General features: G+C 55.6%; 1 protein-coding gene across 7 annotated transcripts in view; it reads left to right on the top strand.

Moving 5' to 3' along the window:
* Positions 1-17998, top strand: part of MYT1 (myelin transcription factor 1) — a 115226-nt gene that overhangs the window by 80624 nt on the left and 16604 nt on the right. For 5 of the 7 annotated variants that reach the window (XM_031656913.1, XM_031656914.1, XM_031656915.1 and 2 more), the window contains 9 exons: positions 1887-2021; positions 3229-3319; positions 4564-4677; positions 10445-10659; positions 12201-12406; positions 13095-13364; positions 15095-15249; positions 16298-16360; positions 16477-16545. In XM_031656913.1, coding sequence (XP_031512773.1) covers positions 1887-2021; positions 3229-3319; positions 4564-4677; positions 10445-10659; positions 12201-12406; positions 13095-13364; positions 15095-15249; positions 16298-16360; positions 16477-16545 — 1318 coding nt within the window. The remainder of the gene's footprint in view (positions 1-1886; positions 2022-3228; positions 3320-4563; positions 4678-10444; positions 10660-12200; positions 12407-13094; positions 13365-15094; positions 15250-16297; positions 16361-16476; positions 16546-17998) is intronic. The other 2 variants (XM_003904455.5, XM_031656916.1) reach the window with 2 other exon arrangements.

Genomic DNA, 17998 nt, shown 5'->3' with positions numbered 1-17998 from the left:
GCCAGGGGCTGCTCCCTCAGTGAGCCATGCCAGGGAGGCCAGGCCTTGGACAGGTCAGCTTTGGCTCACCTGGCCTGGTGCAGAGAACCTTCTGCACCTGGGCACTTGGCCTCTCTTCTCCTAAGACTAGGGACCTGCCCGGACCTCAGCCTATTTTTTCCCCACTCTAGTCCTGCATCTCTTCTCCAGGTGGACGGGGGCAGTGGGAGTTCTTGGCACTCTTCCAATGAGTGCCCCCAGGAAGGGTTAGCTGAGACCAGGGAGGGGCAGATAAGGAGAGAGAACTGGGATGGGAGGTGACTCAGGTGCTGGAGCCAGGAACCAAAAATGCAGGAGACACAGACTCAAGGCCAACCCTGGGAAGACGCACTTGGCTCATGGGAGAGACAGACCTGAGCAAGACATAATTCAAGAGACATGATAGGCAGGTCAGTGGAGACATGAGGGACATATTTTCTGGGAACACCCAGGCTTATGAGACAAGCCCAGGGGAAAGATACTAAGGGACACAGGTGGGACATGGTTTCAGGGTGAGATGGACCCCAGGCTTTGAGGGGACACCCTTTAGGGCAACCCAGATGGCGGGACAGCTCTTTGGGGACCCAGATTTAAGTCAGCACCGTCATGCTCCAGCCTTGTGGGGCCATGGGCACAAAGAGACACAGGCTAAAGGTGAGACTTAGGGACAGGTGTTAAGGGCCTGGTGTGGTGTGCTTGGGCCACACAGATCAGCGCAGAATTGGGTGGGACACGTATGAGGAACAGAGACACCAAGTGACAGCCCCAGGCCCAGGTTTTCAAGGGTCTCAGACCTGTGGGACAGACACAGGGGGACCCAGAGGCAAGGTGTCCTGCCTTCAGGAATAGATTTTCAGTGCATGGACCCAAAGGGACACAGCCCCGGGTGACACAGGTGGCCAACCTGAGAACACCAGGCAGTGCCGGGCTGGGCTGTGAGTGTCTGTGCAATGTGAACGTGTAGTAGGATAGAGACGAGACTGGGACTGCTTCTAAGGGACTCGTGTGGGGACCCAGATGCGGCGAGAATTCTGAATGGAGGCTGTGGGACGGGGCGGCAAGCCCAGGAGGCAGGTGTTGGGCACGGGTTTGGAAGCCCCTCAGGACCCCGCTGCCTGTCCACATGGGTGGAAGTCTGACTTCCTGCTCCTTTGAGCTGGGGGCAGCAGAGCAAAAGCTCCTTCCCTTTGGAGCCCACTGTCGGGGCCTCCCCCTCTGGAGTGGGAGTTCTGCGTTTGGCTCTGTGACCTCTGCACCCTCCCAAAGGGGCAGCTCGTCCAAAGGTGTTTCACTGAGACGTCAGCTCTGTTCTGAGGGTCCTCTGTGCTCCTGCTGGTCCCTGCACTCTGTAGTGACCAGCCTGGTCCTGCAGAGTCTAGATGAGGTCAATAACAGACGTGGGTTTAAATTTCCGCCCAGACGTATGTTAGCCATGCAGCCTTGGATAAGTTTCTTAGCTCCTTCGTCCTCCTCGTTTTGTCAAATTCCAAGGACATCTCCTGGCAGGAATGTTGCCAAACGCCTTGACCTCTCTAGGCAGAAGCCTGACCCATGAGGCCTCCGCACTGTCAGAGGAGAGAGAAAAGAGGACTCCAGCTGCCGTCTGGGTGGTTCTCCGTAAAACACTGCACAAACCGCTATTTGGGATGGTCAGGGCAGTATCAGGGCTTTTGCACACAGGTAGCCAGTGTGGGCTGGTTTCTTCAGGGTCACCTGACTGTCCAGCCCCAGTCCCTGTCCAAGCTCATGGGCAGTCTTGCCTCTCTTCTCTCTGGACAGCCAGAGAGAGGGGTCCTGAGCTACCCCTGCCCCCTCTCTGCTCACCACCCAGCTTCCAGGCTCTAACTGATGTGACTTGTGTGTTTTAGATCCTTCAAGAGCTGAGAAGCGTGAGATCAAGTGTCCAACACCAGGCTGTGATGGCACTGGCCACGTTACCGGGTTGTACCCTCACCACCGCAGCCTTTCTGGCTGTCCCCACAAGGATAGGATCCCCCCAGAGAGTGAGTAGCTCTGTGCAGTGTTAGCCCTAACTCTGAAACTCAGGCTGCCTCTGGTGTTTGGGGTGGTGTCTATGGGGAGGCGTGGCCTGCCCAGGGCCATAACCTGCCCCTTTGGTTTGTCCAGATGCTCATCCTTACATCTCCTCGCCTCCCCCCACAAACGGCCTTAGCCCAAACTTGAGCCCTTTGAGGCTGGGGCCCTGCAACCAGCCCATTTGTCTACCTAGAGACGCCAGTCGGGGTCAGAGCCCACAGTCACAGATCGATGGGAGGGGACAGGCCAGTGCCAGCCACGCTGGGAAGGGAGAGGTCTTCTTGCAGCAACCTCTGTGCTCCGAAGGCTTGGGAAGCAAATACTTCTTCTAATTTTTAGGCTAGAAGCAGTAATTGTGAAAATTAAATTTAAAGGAGCAAACCACAGAATGAGAGGTTTTAAAGCTGAGTCTGGTTTCTGCCGCAGGAGGGAGGGACCAGTGTGGTGGGGGCGTCCCCTGATCACACTGAGGGTGGGGGCGTGGCCCCGGACTGGGCCTGGGAGGGTGGGGTTAGGAGGGACCAGTGGTGGGGGTGGCCCGGATCACACTGAGGGTGGGGAGGGCGGCCCTGATCACACACTGGAGGGTGGGAGCTGCACCCTGGATCACACTGAAAGGGAGGGACCACAGTGGGGGGTGCCCGATCACGCTGGAGGGTGGGGAGCGTGTCTGGATCACACTGGAGGGTGGGGAGGGACCATGAAATGGATCACACTGGAGGGGAGGGGACCACAGTGATCATGCTGAGGGTGGGGGGTTAGGGAGGACCAGTGGTGGGGTGTGCCCTGATCACGCTTGAGGGTGGGAGGGCGTGCCCTGATCACACTGAGGGTGGGGGGGGCGTGCCCTGATCACACTGAGGGGGTGGGGGTTAGGGAGGACCACAGTGGTGGGGCGGCCCTGATCATGCTGAGGGTGGGGGGTTAGGAGGGACCACAGTGGTGGGGGGTGTGCCCTGATCATGCTGAGGGTGGGGGGTTACGTCTGCAGGCTCTTGGGGGCTGGAGCTGCCCTGCGTTGCTGCCCTAAATTGCTGTGTCCCCCAACCGCCCAGCAAGCAGCAGCCTTGGGACAGGGCTCCTGCCTCCTCCTCAGCCTGTGCTCCCCACTCAGCTGGTGCTCCCCAGATTCTCTGACAGCCTTGGCTCCCTCCATCCCCGGTTCTCTTACAGTCTTAGCCATGCATGAGAACGTGCTGAAGTGCCCCACTCCCGGCTGCACAGGCCAGGGCCACGTGAACAGCAACCGTAACACGCACAGAAGGTACTTGGACTGAACTGGGCCAGGGTGGGGCCGGGGGGGCCCATGTGTGGGAGGGCACCTGGGTTAGACCTGTGTGTCCCCCTCTGGCCCTGTGGGCTGCCCTTCTCCCTGCCTGCTGCCCTCAGGAGTGGGTATAAGGTCAGGGCACACCTGGGCTGTGAGGGCCCTTTGGGCAGAGCAGCAACTGGAGGTGCAGTCACCTCGTGGGGTTGCTGCCTTGACCCCTATGAGCTGGGGGTCTCAAGAGAGCAGGGGGCAGCCTGTGGAGGAGCGAGCAATGCACCCTCTGTGAAGAGAGGTACAGTGACCATGTGGAGAGCCAGGTGAATGCTTGTGTCCTGCCCACATTCAGAAAACCTCTGCACACTGGCTCTTGCTCCTGCGTGGAAAGGGCAGAGAGGAACAGTAACCTCGGCAGGTCAGGACTGTACTCTGGGCTGCTTTGTGGCAGTTCTGAGGCCCAGGTGGAAGTGAAGCTTCCCAGCCGCCCTCGAGGTATAGTTGTTGACGCGTCTTCTATGGCAAGGGGGTCTACTCCCCCAGCCTTACCCAAAGTGTCATGGGTGGCCATGGCCTTGGTGGGATATGCCTTTGCCCCAGCATACGCTCAGCTGAAGGGACTGCCAGAGCTTTTGAGGTCACTTCATTTGAAGAGAGGCCAATTCCCCCTCACGTCACCTCCCGGGCTGGCTGCGGGACTGGCGCTGGCGCTCACAGTTGACTTAATTCTGACAGAGGAAGCGGCTGCCTCCGTGTCTTAGGCTTACCTGGGCCTGAGCCATCCAGGGTCAGTGCCCAGGTTGTGGTCCAAGTGGGGCCCTGGGCTGCCCAGGGCAGCTAACGGAACAAGAGCCAGAGATGGCTGCAGAACCCCGCCCTGGAAGCTGGGAAGGGAGAGGACGCGGGGAGGGGAAAGCCGGCCACCCGGAGCCATGCAGGGGAGGCAGCTTCGCCCAGAGCTTTCAAGGCCTTTAGGGTATATTTCATCTTTGTGTGTCATTGGCATAGAATGTTCCAAAACAGAAACTGACTAGGCAGCTTGTACTTTGAGGGCTCAAGAACAGAGTCAGAGAGAAAACCCCTGCCCTGCAGAATGACAGGATTATTCCCGGCTCTGGCTTCTTGCACACCTGGAGTTCTCCCATCTGAATGACCTTGCCGTGAGACGCCCACACATGCAGTCACCCAGGACAGGACAGGCGTGGAGGGGGAGGCTCAGATATCCCTCCTCTTCCTTCCTCTAGTTTGTCTGGGTGTCCCATTGCTGCCGCCGAAAAATTAGCCAAATCCCATGAGAAGCAGCAGCCGCAGACGGGAGATCCTTCCAAGAGCAGCTCCAATTCTGATCGGATCCTCAGGTGAGTGAGATGAGCCGCAGAACTGAAGAGGCTGCCTCCCAAATGCCTGCAGGGGGCTTCTTAGTCTCCTGCAGGCTGTGTGCGCACATGTGTGAGTGCATGTGTGTGAGTGCTTGTGAGTGCATGTGTGAGTGCATGTGTGTGAGTGCACGTGAGTGCATGTGTGAGTGCTTGTAGGTGTACGTGTGTGAGTGCATGTGAGTGCACGTGAGTGCATGTGTGAGTGTGTGTGTGAGTGCCACGTGAGTGCATGTGTGAGTGCTTGTGAGTGTACGTGTGAGTGTATGTGTGTGAGTGCATGTGTGAGTGCACGTGTGAGTGCATGTGAGTGCACGTGAGTGCATGTGTGTGTGTGAGTGCTTGTGAGTGTACATGTGTGAGTGCACATGCGTGTGTGCTGAGTGCCTGTGAGTGCATGGGTGTGAGTGCATGTGTGTGTGTATGTGTGTGAGTGCTTGAGTGTACGTGTGTGAGTGCATGTGTGTGAGTGCACATGTGCGAGCACTTGTGTGTGTGTGAAGTGCACGTCTGTGAGTGTACGTGTGTGAGTGCGTGCATCAGTGCCTGTGAGTGTACGTGTGTAGTGCACGTGTGTCAGTGCCTGTGAGTGTACATGTGTGAGTGCGATGTGTGAGTGCTTGTGAGTCTACATGTGTGAGTGCATGTGTGTGAGTGCACCTGTGTGAGTGCTTGGTAATGTACGTGTGCATGTGTGAGTGCTTGTGAGTGTGCGTGTGTGAGTGCATGTGAGTGCACGTGTGTGAGCGCTTGTGTGTAGGTGAGTGCACGTCTGTGAGTGTACGTGTGTAAGTGCGTGTCAGTGCCTGTGAGTGTACGTGTGTGAGTGCATGTGTGTGCTTGTGAGTGTACATGTGTGAGTGCATGTGTGTGAGTGCACTGTGTGCTTGGGAATGTACGTGTGTGAGTGCACATGTGTGAGCGCACGTGTGTGAGTGCGAGTGTACGTGTGTGAGTGCGTGAGTGCACAGGTGTGGGTGTACGTGTGTGAGCGCATGTGTGTGAGTGCATGTGTGAGTGCACGTGAGTGCTTGGGAATGTACGTGAGTGCACGCATGTGTGTGTGAGTGTACATGTGTGAGTGCGTGTGTGAGTGCATGTGTGAGTGTACATGTGTGAGTGCATGTGTGTGAGTGCACGTGTGAGTCCACGTGTGTGAGTGTGTGAGTGTGTCTGTGTGCACGTGTGAGTGCATGGGTGTGAGTGCATGAGAGTGCATGTGTGTGAGTGCACGTGTGTGAGTGCATGTGAGTGTGAGTGCTTGTGAAGTGTACGTGTGAGAAGTGCACGTGTGTGAGTGCATGTGATGTGTGTGGTCGTGTGGCGGAAGTGCATGTGAAATTACGTGAGTGCGATAATGAAGTCGTGGTGTACATGTGGCGGTGCATAGGTGTGAAACGTGCGAGTGCATGTGGTGCACCGCGATGTGGGGTACATGTATTATTGGTGAATTAGCCACTGTAGATATGCGATGTGTGAGTGCACATGTGTGAGTGCATGTGTGTGAGTGCGATGTGAGGTGTCGATGTGTGGTCTGCGATGTGAGTGTGTGAGTGCATGGGTGTGAGTGCGTGTGTGTGTGTGGTGTGCGTGTGTACGTGTGAGTGCGATGTGTGGAGTGCTGTGAGTATACATGTGTGAATGCGTGTGGCGGGGTGTGTGTGAGGAATTGTAGGTGTGTGAGTGCGTGAGTGCACATGTGTGAAGTGCATGTGTGTGGTGCTTGTGGTACATGTGTGATGGGTGTGAAGTGCATGCAAAGTGCATGTGAAGTGCACGTGTGTGAAGTGCATGTATTGTGAGTGTACGTGGTATGGGTGTGCTAATGGCACGTGTCGCGAGTGGTTGTATGCGTGTGTGAGTATGTGTGAATGTATGTGTGTGCGTGCGTGGGTGTGAGTGCATGCAAGTGCATGTGTGTGAGGAGTCCACGTGTGTGAGTGCATGTGAGTGTGAGTGTATGTGTGTGTGTGAGTGTACTGTGAATGTATGTGTGTGAGTACACGTGTGTGAGTGCATGTGAGTGCATATGTGTGAGTGTACGTGTGTGAGTGCACGTGTGAGTGCACGGGTGTGAGTGCACATGTGTGTGCATGTGTGTGTGTGAGTGTACGTGTGTGTATGTGTGAGTGCACGTGTGTGAGTGCTTGTGAGTGTACATGTGTGAATGCACGTGTGTGCGTGTGAGTGTAGGTGTGTGAGTGCATGTGAGTGCACATGTGTGAGTGCATGTGTGTGAGTGCTTGTGAGTACGTGTGAGTGCATGGGTGTGAGTGCATGCAAGTGCATGTGTGTGAGTGCACGTGTGTGAGTGCATGTGTGTGAGTGTACATGTGTGAGTACATGGGTGTGCTTCTGAGTGCACATGTGCGAGTGCTTGTGAGTGTACATGTGTGAGTGCATGTGTGTGAGTGTATGTGTGTGCGTGCGTGGGTGTGAGTGCATGCAAGTGCATGTGTGTGAGGAGTGCACGTGTGTGAGTGCATGTGAGTGTGAGTGTATGTGTATGAGTGCATGGGTGTGAGTGCACGTGTGTGAGTGCATGTGTGTGCCTGCATGTGTGTGCATGTGTGTGACTGCACGTGCAGGAGTGTGCACATGCCCCAGGCCGCCCAGGAGCAGGACTGTGGGGCAGTTTTGGGGCCACACAAGACAGAGTCTCATGTCTGCCACGTTCGCCAGTGCCTCAGCCAAAGCACAAACTCCCGCACAGCTGCCTCTGCCCTGGACATGGTGCTCTGCCTCCTCAGAGTCGTCTGATGTGACCACTTGAGGCTCCTTGGGAATTCATTTGTGGAGATGCTGGTCCTGTCTGGAGAGAGTAGACTGCACCAGCCGAGGACCACGGACGTCCAGGAAGCACCATGAGCCACTAACCCTTGGCCATCCTGCCTGTCCCTCCCCGACCCCAGGGATAGACCCCAAGTCAAGGAGGAGGGGTGGGTGCAGGCTTTGCTCCCCCGAGTGCTTTGTGGCCCCTGAGGTTCTGAGATTGCAGTAGGTGTGTGTGAGCGTGTGGAGCGTGTGTGTGCCTGTTCACATGCCTGTTTGTGTTTGCATATGTGCCAGTATGTTTACACGTGCGTGTGAGTCCGTGTGTGTGTGCACGTGTAGATTTGGCTTTCATCACTAAGGATCTTTCAGAATGCATCCCATTAGTGTCCCCTCCTTCCATGTGGCTCTAAGAAGTAAGTGCCACAGATAAGGCCAGAGGCTCAGAGAGTTGCCTAAGGCCACCCTGCCCATCCTGCCTGGCTTCAGAATCTCTCCTCTGTGGGGCTGAGTCCTTGGACCGTGGTACCCACTGTTGAAGAGGACACTTCCACTGCTCCTGTCTTCACCTGCAGACACACTGCTCCCCCATTCCCTGAGGAACTAGAACTCACACACTCCTCCTCCCCAGCTCTCAGACCCCTGTTTCATATCTTTCTCACCAAACAAGAGTGTAGGAGACCCCGGCTGGGGTGAGTGTGAATGACTGCATAGCCCCTTCCACTGTCTGCCTCCTTTCGGGGCCCACCTGACCCCAGCCCTTCCTGGCACGTAATTGGAAAAGTCCCAGCCAGATGATCTTGGCTGCTCACCTTGGCTGTGTCATACCCAGGCCCTTCCCTGGCCTGCTCCAGAGGGTTCCTCTGAAGGTGCGATTCCCACACGGGGGATCTCTGGGCCGAGGACAGAGACTCACCTTCCTGCTCTATGCTTGCCAGCCCACACACAGGCACCTTCAGCCCTGTAGGTCCTAGCAGGCTGCTTTTCCACCAGCTGGCTCTCACAATGGTTTGAAGATGCTTTTTCCTCTATCTTATTTGCTGTTCCCTCCAGCTTCCTGTCAGTTGCTAATTCAATCCTTTCCCTCTTTGATCTAAATCACCGATAAAATGTCAAACCACAGATTTGGCCCCCATGTGAGGCCAGGCAGGGGTGTCAAACAGGTTCCAACTTCGGAGACTGCGCTCCCTGGGACTATGACCTCAGTTTGTTCGCTTATAAAAGTAGGACAACAAACTAAGTCGCTCATGAGGCTCAAGTGACTCTGCCGCCCTCAGCCCCTGTGAACACTCACTGAACGCTAGAGACTGTGGCTAGGGTGCAGGAGGCCTCCCATCAGGCTCTGTTGATTCTGTCTAGCCCACATTTTGGGTTGTCGAACTTTGGGGTGTGAGGACAGGCTTTGCCAAGCTTTGTTGGCATTGTGGACAATAAGTGCACAGATTCTGACTGAAGCCTTGGCCAAGGAAGCCATCAACAGTGGTACCAATGTTAACTTTATTATTATTATTATTTCTAGCGACAGAGTCTCACTCTGTTGCTCAGGCTGGACTGCAGTGGTTTCAATCATAACTCACTGTAACCTCAAACTCCTGGTCTCAAGTGATCCTCCCACCTCAGCCTCCTGAGTAGCTAGGAATACAGGTGCGCCACCATGCCTGGCTATTTTTTCATGTAATTTTTTTTGTAGAGAGGGTCTCACTACGTTGCCTAAGCTGGTTTCTTACTGTTGGCTTCAAGAGACCTGCCTTGGCCTCCCAAAGTGCTTGGATTATAGACATAAGCCACCACACCTGACCCAATGTTAAGTTTAAAGTTAGTTTTTTCCCTCCTGGCCTCACTCTTGTAACTCTTCTATCTGCCTATCTGCCACTGGGGCCAGGGTCCATCCTGTGGCTCCCATCCTTCTTGGAGAAGGAGAACGCACCCAGGTCCTGGTAGTGTTCAGTTCTTCCAGGCCCATCAGAGCTGGTCACAGTTGCAGGACTGGCCTGGCGGTCCTCTGTGCTGGGCTCTGTTCTTAGTCCACACTTAAGTTCTCGTAGCACCCAGCACCTTGGAGGCTGTCATTGTCAGCTCCTTCTTAATTCCACCAATTGCACATTTTCCAGACTGAAGTCACTGCTTGGTCCAGACAGGAGCAAAGAAAGCCATGGCTGCTTGCTGGGACCTCCTCTTCTCTGAGCTGCCAGGTTCAGAAACCCCTCTGTGCCTGTGTGGTCACCGGCGTCTACCACCAGTCTTCCTGCCTGCTGTGCCTTCTATGCCAGTTTCTTCATGCCATCTTTTGTGCATGTAAAATCCTGAAGTCTTCCAAGAGCATTAGTGGCAGTGAACTGAGTGCTCACAGTAGCTTTTCCGTGTCTGTTATTAACGCTTCCAGCAGTTCTTGAGGGTTCACCTCAACACAGCTTTAAGAAGAGGGCAGCTGAGGGCTGAGTCCCTGGCTGAACGAAGAAGGGTCAGGCCTGGCCCTGAGACCACTCCTCAGAAATGCACCTGATACAACTAGTGTCTCCTGTAGATTCCTCAACTTCCTCCTTGCTGGGGAGTTCTAGCTTATTCTGCTTTGGAGTGTCTTGTTGTTGTCCTGGGCTATGCTACTGTTTGCCCTCTGCCCGGTACTCACTCCAGTTGTAGCTGAGCTGTTTGAAACCTGGTCTCCTACGTTCTGGGGAAAATCTCGGGCCCTCCTCTAGCTGATGCTGTCAGCCGAACAGGCATTGATTATTTGAGGGCCCTATTGCTTCCTTCCTGCAGGCAATTCTTCATGGGCCTGCTCTGGGAGCCCTTGGCCCTGGGAGGTGGAACTGCCCAGCTTTAATGGTGGAATATGCAGGGGGAGTATCTCCCTGAGTCTCCTTCCTCACCAGACGCTGTGAGGCCCCTGCCTGGGCTGTGGATTGGGGTTGGGGAGGGCGGCATGGCATCCCCGGGTCCCATCTCACTGGCTGTGCATCCCTGTACTGCACCCCAGGCCTATGTGCTTCGTGAAGCAGCTCGAGGTCCCTCCATATGGGAGCTACCGGCCCAACGTGGCCCCTACCACGCCCAGGGCCAACTTGGCCAAGGAGCTGGAGAAGTTCTCCAAGGTCACCTTTGACTACGCAAGTTTCGATGCTCAGGTTTTTGGCAAACGCATGCTTGCCCCAAAGATTCAGACCAGCGAAACCTCACCTAAAGCCTTTCAATGTAAGTTGGGGAGAATTGTCGTTGTTTCTCTTCCGTGTCGCTCCTGGGAGGGGCAGGATTCAAGGGGCAGTGGAGGAGGGACCGTCTCAAGGAGCTACTAGGGAGGGACTCTCTACCCTCGTGAGGGGACCACGATGCAGGCTGCAGGTCTTAGCTGTCCCAGTGGGCACTGTGGTGGCTTTCTTGGGGCCTGCATCTCACTCCTGCTGCCACCTTCATGTTCACCATTAACATTTATGTGTCTCCTAATTATTTGTGAAACAAAACCCAGATCCGTTATGAGTGTGTGTGTCCAAAGACTTCAGAGCAACTCCACTAACATGGTTCACCCTGGGAGACCCCACTCTCCCCACTGTCCTCGTGCTACCTGTTTAATCCCAATGCAGCCGGGCGTCCATTTCCCAGCACTGCCTCTGGGGAGGGTCAGGCTGTGGGCTGGGTGGGGCCAGATGACTGCGGGGCTGGGCCCAGTGCCCTGGCGGGAAGCCACTGGTCTCCTGGTGGGGACCGTGTTACTGGATACAATGTGTTATTTGTGACATTAGTGACAAATTTTCTGGGTAATTGTACTGACAAAAATCATTCCTACAAATCTTTCAGAACAATCCTTTCTGTCTTGTCTTGTCACTTACGTCCTAGTTTGTGGAATAAGCTCATTAGCCCCGAAATGCATGTGGAATGGAAAAGCATTCGGTGCACACGAGACTGGGAGGGGCGTTTTGTGGCAGATGCTGTCAGCCCGAAACGTGACAGTGACGGGTTTCCTACATGAGAATAATATAAGTACTGATTGCTGCAGCCCCAGTGGGGTATGAGCCTCTCCTCCTAACTTCGGCTGAGCCTGCTCGTTAGGGTGGAGGACTTCCTGCCTCCGGGCACACACGCCTGCTTGGATGAGGGAATGCAACGGTACCAGTGGAGAGGGGACCGCACGATCAGCTTTCCAATATATCTAGACCTTTCTGGATATACTGGTGACATCGCGATTGCTGAGAACATCGTGCATGAGAGTGATTTTGCGGCTACAGTACAATTACTAGAAAAGATAACATTCTGTGCCTTCATTCGCCATGTTCATTTGAGCAGTAATGTTACTTTTTTGAGGCAGTGATGGTTACTGGGGACACCAAGTCAGCCTAAATATGGGTACACCCTTTTGAGATGATGTCACAGAATTTTCCTATTTGGGCGATACGGCACACTCATCCTATTTACAGAATGCTTCCGTTTCTGATAGACAAGTTATTTTTGTTTGAAGTATCAGGGCTGCTGGAATGTCTTGGAGGCTTTTATTCTTTTCGCCCAAATTTTCACTGAGCCAGAAACGAGATTGTCTCCTCAGTCCCCTAGAGGAGGGTGGGTGGGAATGAGGTGTGTGAGGACATGGGACTGGGATGGGTGGCCAAGCCCCTGGCCCACGTCGACATAGCTGTGCCCTGGGCCCTCGAATCGCTCCCAAAGTCCCCCCTCCCCACTGACTTGTCTGCATTGCTGCCTCTTTTCAAGTTGTGTATCAGCCTGGTGTTGTTCCCTTTTTGCAGCCAAACCTTTCCCAAAGGCCTCTTCCCCCAGGCACAGCCCCTCCAGTAGTTATGTGAGGAGCACTTCATCCTCTTCTGCAGGCTTTGACTACTCACACGATGCCGAGGCTGCACACATGGCTGCCACTGCCATCCTGAACCTCTCCACACGCTGCTGGGAGATGCCTGAGAACCTCAGCACGAAGCCACAGGACCTCCCCAGCAAGGTCAGTGCGTCCGCCTTTCTTGGGAGGGGTGAGTTGGTGGAATTCGCAGTCAGGCCCACCTGCTGTCCGCACAAAATGTCTCTAGGAATGGCTCCTGTCTAGCTGGCAATTCTCATTCTTTACTTTTTCTCCCTCCTGGCCATGGCCCCAAGGACCGCAGAGCTTGGATGGGTCCACCAAGAGAACCTGGTGTACTGAGTGAAGGGGGACCGAGGGCTGTGAGCACAAGTTCCCACGTGTCTCCCCCTCTGACTGTGAGGTTGTGTACACACGGTGCGCCCATGTGTCTCCCTCTGAGCCTGAGGGTGGTGCACACACATTCCCAGGTGTCTCCTTCTGAGTCCAGGGCAGTGCACGTGCCCTGTTCACACGTGTTTTCCGCAGAGTCTTGTGGTTACTGACACACTCTCCTTGCTCAGAGGACCTGGTCCTACCCGTGTTTATGACATGTCCTGAGGGACTGGTTTTTGTGCTGTTGAGGGGCAAGAGGAATTGCAGGGCCTCCTTCATGGGAAATCAGGAAATGGCAGTTGGATTTTTCCGCTCTCGCTGCCTGTCTATCCGCATTGTTCTGCTTCCTTCTATGGGAACCAGTGTTCCGGACTCTGTACATTTGATTAAAATGTACCAGAAGGCACACACGGGAAGGGGCTGCAATCGCTAACAGATTTCCCCTTTGCAATTGCAGTCTGTGGATATTGAGGTAGATGAGAATGGAACCCTGGACTTGAGCATGCACAAACACCGCAAGCGAGAACAGGCTTTCCCCAGCAGCAGCAGCTGCAGCAGCAGCCCCGGCGTGAAGTCTCCTGACACCTCCCAGCGCCAGAGCAGCACCAGCGCCCCCAGCAGCTCCATGACCTCTCCCCAGTCCAGCCAGGCCTCCCGCCAGGACGAGTGGGACCGGCCCCTGGACTACACCAAGCCTAGCCGCCTGAGAGAGGAGGAGCCTGAGGAGGTGGGTGCAGGCGCCTGGGCAGTCAGGAGGCTGCTTGCCCTGCCTGAGGTTGTTGTAATGTTGGCTTTTCAAGGAAGCTCCTCCTCACAGGTTCTGGCAGAGCCTCAGGGGGAGACATCCCTTTTCGTGAAGGGTCCTTCATCTTCTGAGCGGCTGGGACTCAGGGGCCCACCCTCTGGGTGGGATTTTCAGCAGCAGGGCCATGCTGCGCCCTTGTCTGTCAAGAAGGAGGTGGTCTTGTCACCCCTGTGGAGTGTGGCGGCCAGTACCAACGTGGGCACTCTGGAGGCATGGGGAGGAGAAAGGCGTCTTTCAGATCCCATGAGTTGACTGGGGAAAAGCTCAGGTTTCTTGGGTTTTGAGCCTCCCACCACCATGGGCTTAGGATCGCCCATGGTGGGCGGTGCCAGGTCCCTGAGACCAGGACCAACCTGGCGTGGCTGTTAGAACTGTGATCTGGGAAGCAGGGGATCCTTCCCTTTTTAGTTATTCCTTAAAACATGTGAAAGAAGAGCCCTCAGAGGCTAATTCTGGGCTTTTCCCGAGGAGGTGTGTGTCCTGAAGAGAAAAGTCCAGCTCTGAGGGCAGCCCAGGGTCCAGGTGGCAGCAGCGGCGTGTGTGAGACTAGCAGGCCCCTCTCTCTCTCCCTCTCCTTCCCCTCCCCTAAAGCCCCTCAGGAGGTGGAAGGGGTCCCTGTGGAAGGAGCAGGGCCCAGACCCTCAAGGAGGAATGAGGGAGGTGGGGCTAGGCCCCTATGAAGGGTGCGGGCTGGATCAGGCCCCCTCCATAATCCGGCCTCAGTGGGGAGCCAGACTTCCTCACTGGCTCCCACACCACCCTCAGGTTGCCGCATTTTATAGAGGAGGAGCCTGGGAACCCACAACAAGGTCTGATTGTCCGAAGACTGTTACTATGCTGGGCCGTGGGCTTCAAGGGCATTTCCTCATTTGACCCCCAAAAACCCATGAGGGACTGCTGTTATCTCAAGTTTGAAAGAGTGGCACCTGGGCCCTAGGAGCCTGAGCCACCTGCCTGGGACACATGCGAGTGCTTGTCAGGACTGGAATTTGAGCTCTGGTTACAGCATCCTGCAGAATGTTGGCCTTCTGACCCTTCATGGACCCCTGGCCCCTCCGTCGGGGGGACTGTGCCCTGCTTACCTGTGTCCACAGCACTGAGCCTCCATACCCAGCATTCAGTTTGAAGCCTTTATCAAGTACCTGCCATGGTCAAGGCATCGCACTGGTGGGCGTGTCGGGCCAGGTGGTTTCAAGACCACTGCAATGATCGTAATTTGTATATTATTACCCTCGTTGTGCCATCTCATCTTCATGGCATTTCAGTAACACTTATTTAGTGCCTACTGTCTGTTGAGTGCCATCCCTGGCTCTGAAGGGACAGTATCCTGATGTTTACACTGTGGAGTGACGTGGTGGAAGGGACCCACGCACCTGAGGCCAGGGAGGGTGTCAGGAGCTGCCACACTGGGCAGCACCAGGCCTTCTCATTTCTGGGGCAGCCCAGGAGCTCTGGCTGAGGTGGGGGAGGGATCCGGCCCCTCGGGCGTGTTGTCTTCTGTGTGTTGCTGGGGAGTTAAGTCTTCCTCCCTTATCCAGAAGACGGGAGACTCCAGGCACTGTCCTGAAGGGTTCCTCTCCCTCGCCCACCGGGTTGGGCGCCCAGGCCTCCCCGCCAGCCGGTTAAAACATCTCCCTGCTGGTTTTTTGCAGTCAGAGCCAGCAGCCCATTCTTTTGCTTCTTCTGAAGCAGATGACCAGGAAGTGTCGGAAGAGAATTTTGAGGAGCGGAAGTATCCGGGGGAAGTCACCCTGACCAACTTTAAGCTGAAGTTTCTCTCCAAGGACATAAAGAAGGAGCTGCTCACGTGAGTCCCTGCTTTGGCCGGCACAGCTCCTAGGAGACCCTCTGTGGCCTGGGGAGGAACAGGCCCCGGTCCTGACCCATGACGAGTGGGTCTGCTCAGGCTTCCTCCGACCTGTCCTGACCACCTTGATCCGGGCAGCCTGCGACAGGAACCAGAGCAGCCAGGGGTTTCCCAACACCTCTGCACTGTGGTTGGCTTTTCTGCAATCTTCTAAAAGTGATTAAGAACAAAGAAATTCCCTGGCCAAGCTCACCAAGCAGGACAGAGCAGAGCAGGGCAGAGTGGAGGAGAGTTCCTCAGAGAGCTCCACTGGAAGCCCTCGGGGCAACCAGAGGCCCAGCCCTCTCCCTTAGGCCGCAGCTGGGCATGTTCTGCCCAGGGCTCCGTGGCCAAGGCCTGGAATGTACTGCTTTAGGGCTCACCACCCTCAACTCTGTCATGCTGGCTGGCCCAGATGCCGTGTGTCTGAGCTGCTCCGCACAGGGCTGGAACAGTCAAAGTTGCTGATGGATAATGGTCAGATGTCAGTGACCTTCAGGTCAGCCTTCATTCTCAGCCACCTCTCCTAGGGGACTGTGAGAGGCTGTGCCTGGCACCTGCTCCACAGATGATCCAGCTCTCACATGTGCTCAGAGTACATTTCTGGGGTCCGCCTTCTCCTCACCCTGAACCCCTCTTGTACCCTCACACCTGTGGCTTGCCCTCCTGGGAGTGGCTGGATCCAGGGAAGGCCTTGCTGCTTCAGGGCCTGGAAAAGGGAGGAGCTCCCTGCCTAAATATTCATGGGCACATGCACGGGCACACACAGCACATGTGCATCACCCCCACCCTAACTTTAAGCTCAACTTTAATTTGGTTCCTTTTTCTTCTTGAGTTAAGTTGTGTGGGAGAAACTTCCAGCCTGAGAGGCACCGGCTGTCCTCCAAGGACTGAGGGGAGGAGGAGCCACGGGCCAGGAGTGGGCATCAGTCGCCCTCGCAGAGCAGGCTTAGCCTGAGGGACAGGTACACACCACTCTCTGGCCTGACACTCTTTTTCCTTTGTCCAGCTGTCCCACCCCTGGCTGTGACGGCAGCGGCCACATCACTGGGAACTATGCCTCCCACCGCAGGTTTGTCTCCCGCTCGGGTCTGTCTGGCCTGGGTGCTTCTTGGTGGGTCTTCCTCCTCTCCTCCTCCTCTGCTCCCCTCTGTGGCTTACCCCGATATCCCATCTCTTCTCTTTCAGCCTCTCTGGTTGCCCTCTTGCTGACAAGAGCCTCAGAAACCTCATGGCTGCCCACTCTGCTGACCTCAAGTATGTTTGCGCTCCCTGACCTCCTGTCTCTGGGGCGGCACCCTCGCTGTGCTCTCCTTCCATGAGGCTCCTGCCAAAATCAGCCTTCTCCAAGGTGCCAAGCCTCAGCTGGCCCTAGCTCTCCTGAGACAGGCAGAGGGGCAGGGCCGTGGAGGGGCCGATTCCGCTTGGCTGGGGCTGCTCTGCCTGTGTGCCCCTGCTCTGAGCTCTGCTATTCACCTCTCTGCTGGGTGCTAGGGGCTGCTGCAGGCTCCTGTGCTGCTCTTGCCCCATTCCCCACCCTCCAGCCTCTCCTGAAGACCCCCGACAGGGCTGTCTGGGCCTGCCTTCTCACTGCCCTAGAGATCTGGGAAAAGCCCAGAACCGACCAGGGAATGTAAGCCCTGCCGTGGCTCAGCAGGCCACAGGCTGTGCAGCTCTTGCTGAATGAACTGAACGCTGATAATGAAGAGAAAGCTCCTTGTCCTCCCCTCTCCTGTCATGCTCCAGCTGCTTCTGCCTTGGCCCTGATGCCCTTCCTCCATGCTTATGCCTTCTGTTTGCTGGGCTCACCCGTTTCTGCTTCTGCACCTCCCTGCCCCTACCTAACACATGGGCAGGGCAGGCCCTGCAGGCACCAGCTAGCCTGCTTGACAGTCCCGCACAACCAGGCGCAAGCACCCAGAGGTTTCCAGGTATCAGTGTCCTCTTGGGGTTGGAGTCAGGAACTGTTATTGCCTTTGGTTTTCATGCCTCCAGTTGTGCTGTGACTCCACAGCCTATGTGACCCTGAGCCACGGGGAGCACCTCCTGGGCACCGGGGTTGAGTTGAAGCCTTGGAGGAAGGGGGTCCCATTCTTGTCTCCTCAGGGCACCCCTCTCCAGGGGTGTCCCTCCCTCTGTGTTGGGGGCCCTGAATTCAGGTCAACACACCCCGTCTCATTCCATTCTGGGGCCAGACAGGATCGCGGGCACTGGTGCCTCTAAGATGAGGAAATGAAATTGCTGAAGGCTTCTGGGACCTTAGCTGGCTCAGAGCTGGACAGAAAGCTCTGAGTCTCCCAGAGCCCCCACCAGCAGCCTTGTCTCTGTTTCTCTCTGGAGGCTGCCCTGGCCCCAGCAGCCAGGAGGAGTGTGTCATCGGGCCCTTCAGTTCCCACAGGGTGGGGCACACCATCTCAGTTTCCTTCCTGGAAGTTAATAGCTTCAACATAAGCATTTTCTGAGGCTTAGATCACCACAGCCGATTCACACATTGACTTATTCATTCATTCTGCCCCTCACTTTGTCTAGTCCTAGAAACCCAGGAAACACTCAGTCCTGCAGCTTCTGGGACTGTCCTCTCTCCCTCTCTCCTTCTCTTGCCATCTTTCTTGCATTCCTTTTTCTTTTTCCAGTTCTGCTTTCTTTTCTATGATTAGTTCCCGTGGTGTTTCCCATTTGAGGGCCTGAATAATTGAAGGGCGAGAAATGT

This window comes from Papio anubis, chromosome 16 (genome assembly GCF_008728515.1).
Source record: "Papio anubis isolate 15944 chromosome 16, Panubis1.0, whole genome shotgun sequence".
Taxonomy (NCBI): domain Eukaryota; kingdom Metazoa; phylum Chordata; class Mammalia; order Primates; family Cercopithecidae; genus Papio; species Papio anubis.
Note: the sequence above shows the minus strand (reverse complement) of the source record. Positions and strands in the feature narration are given on the sequence as shown.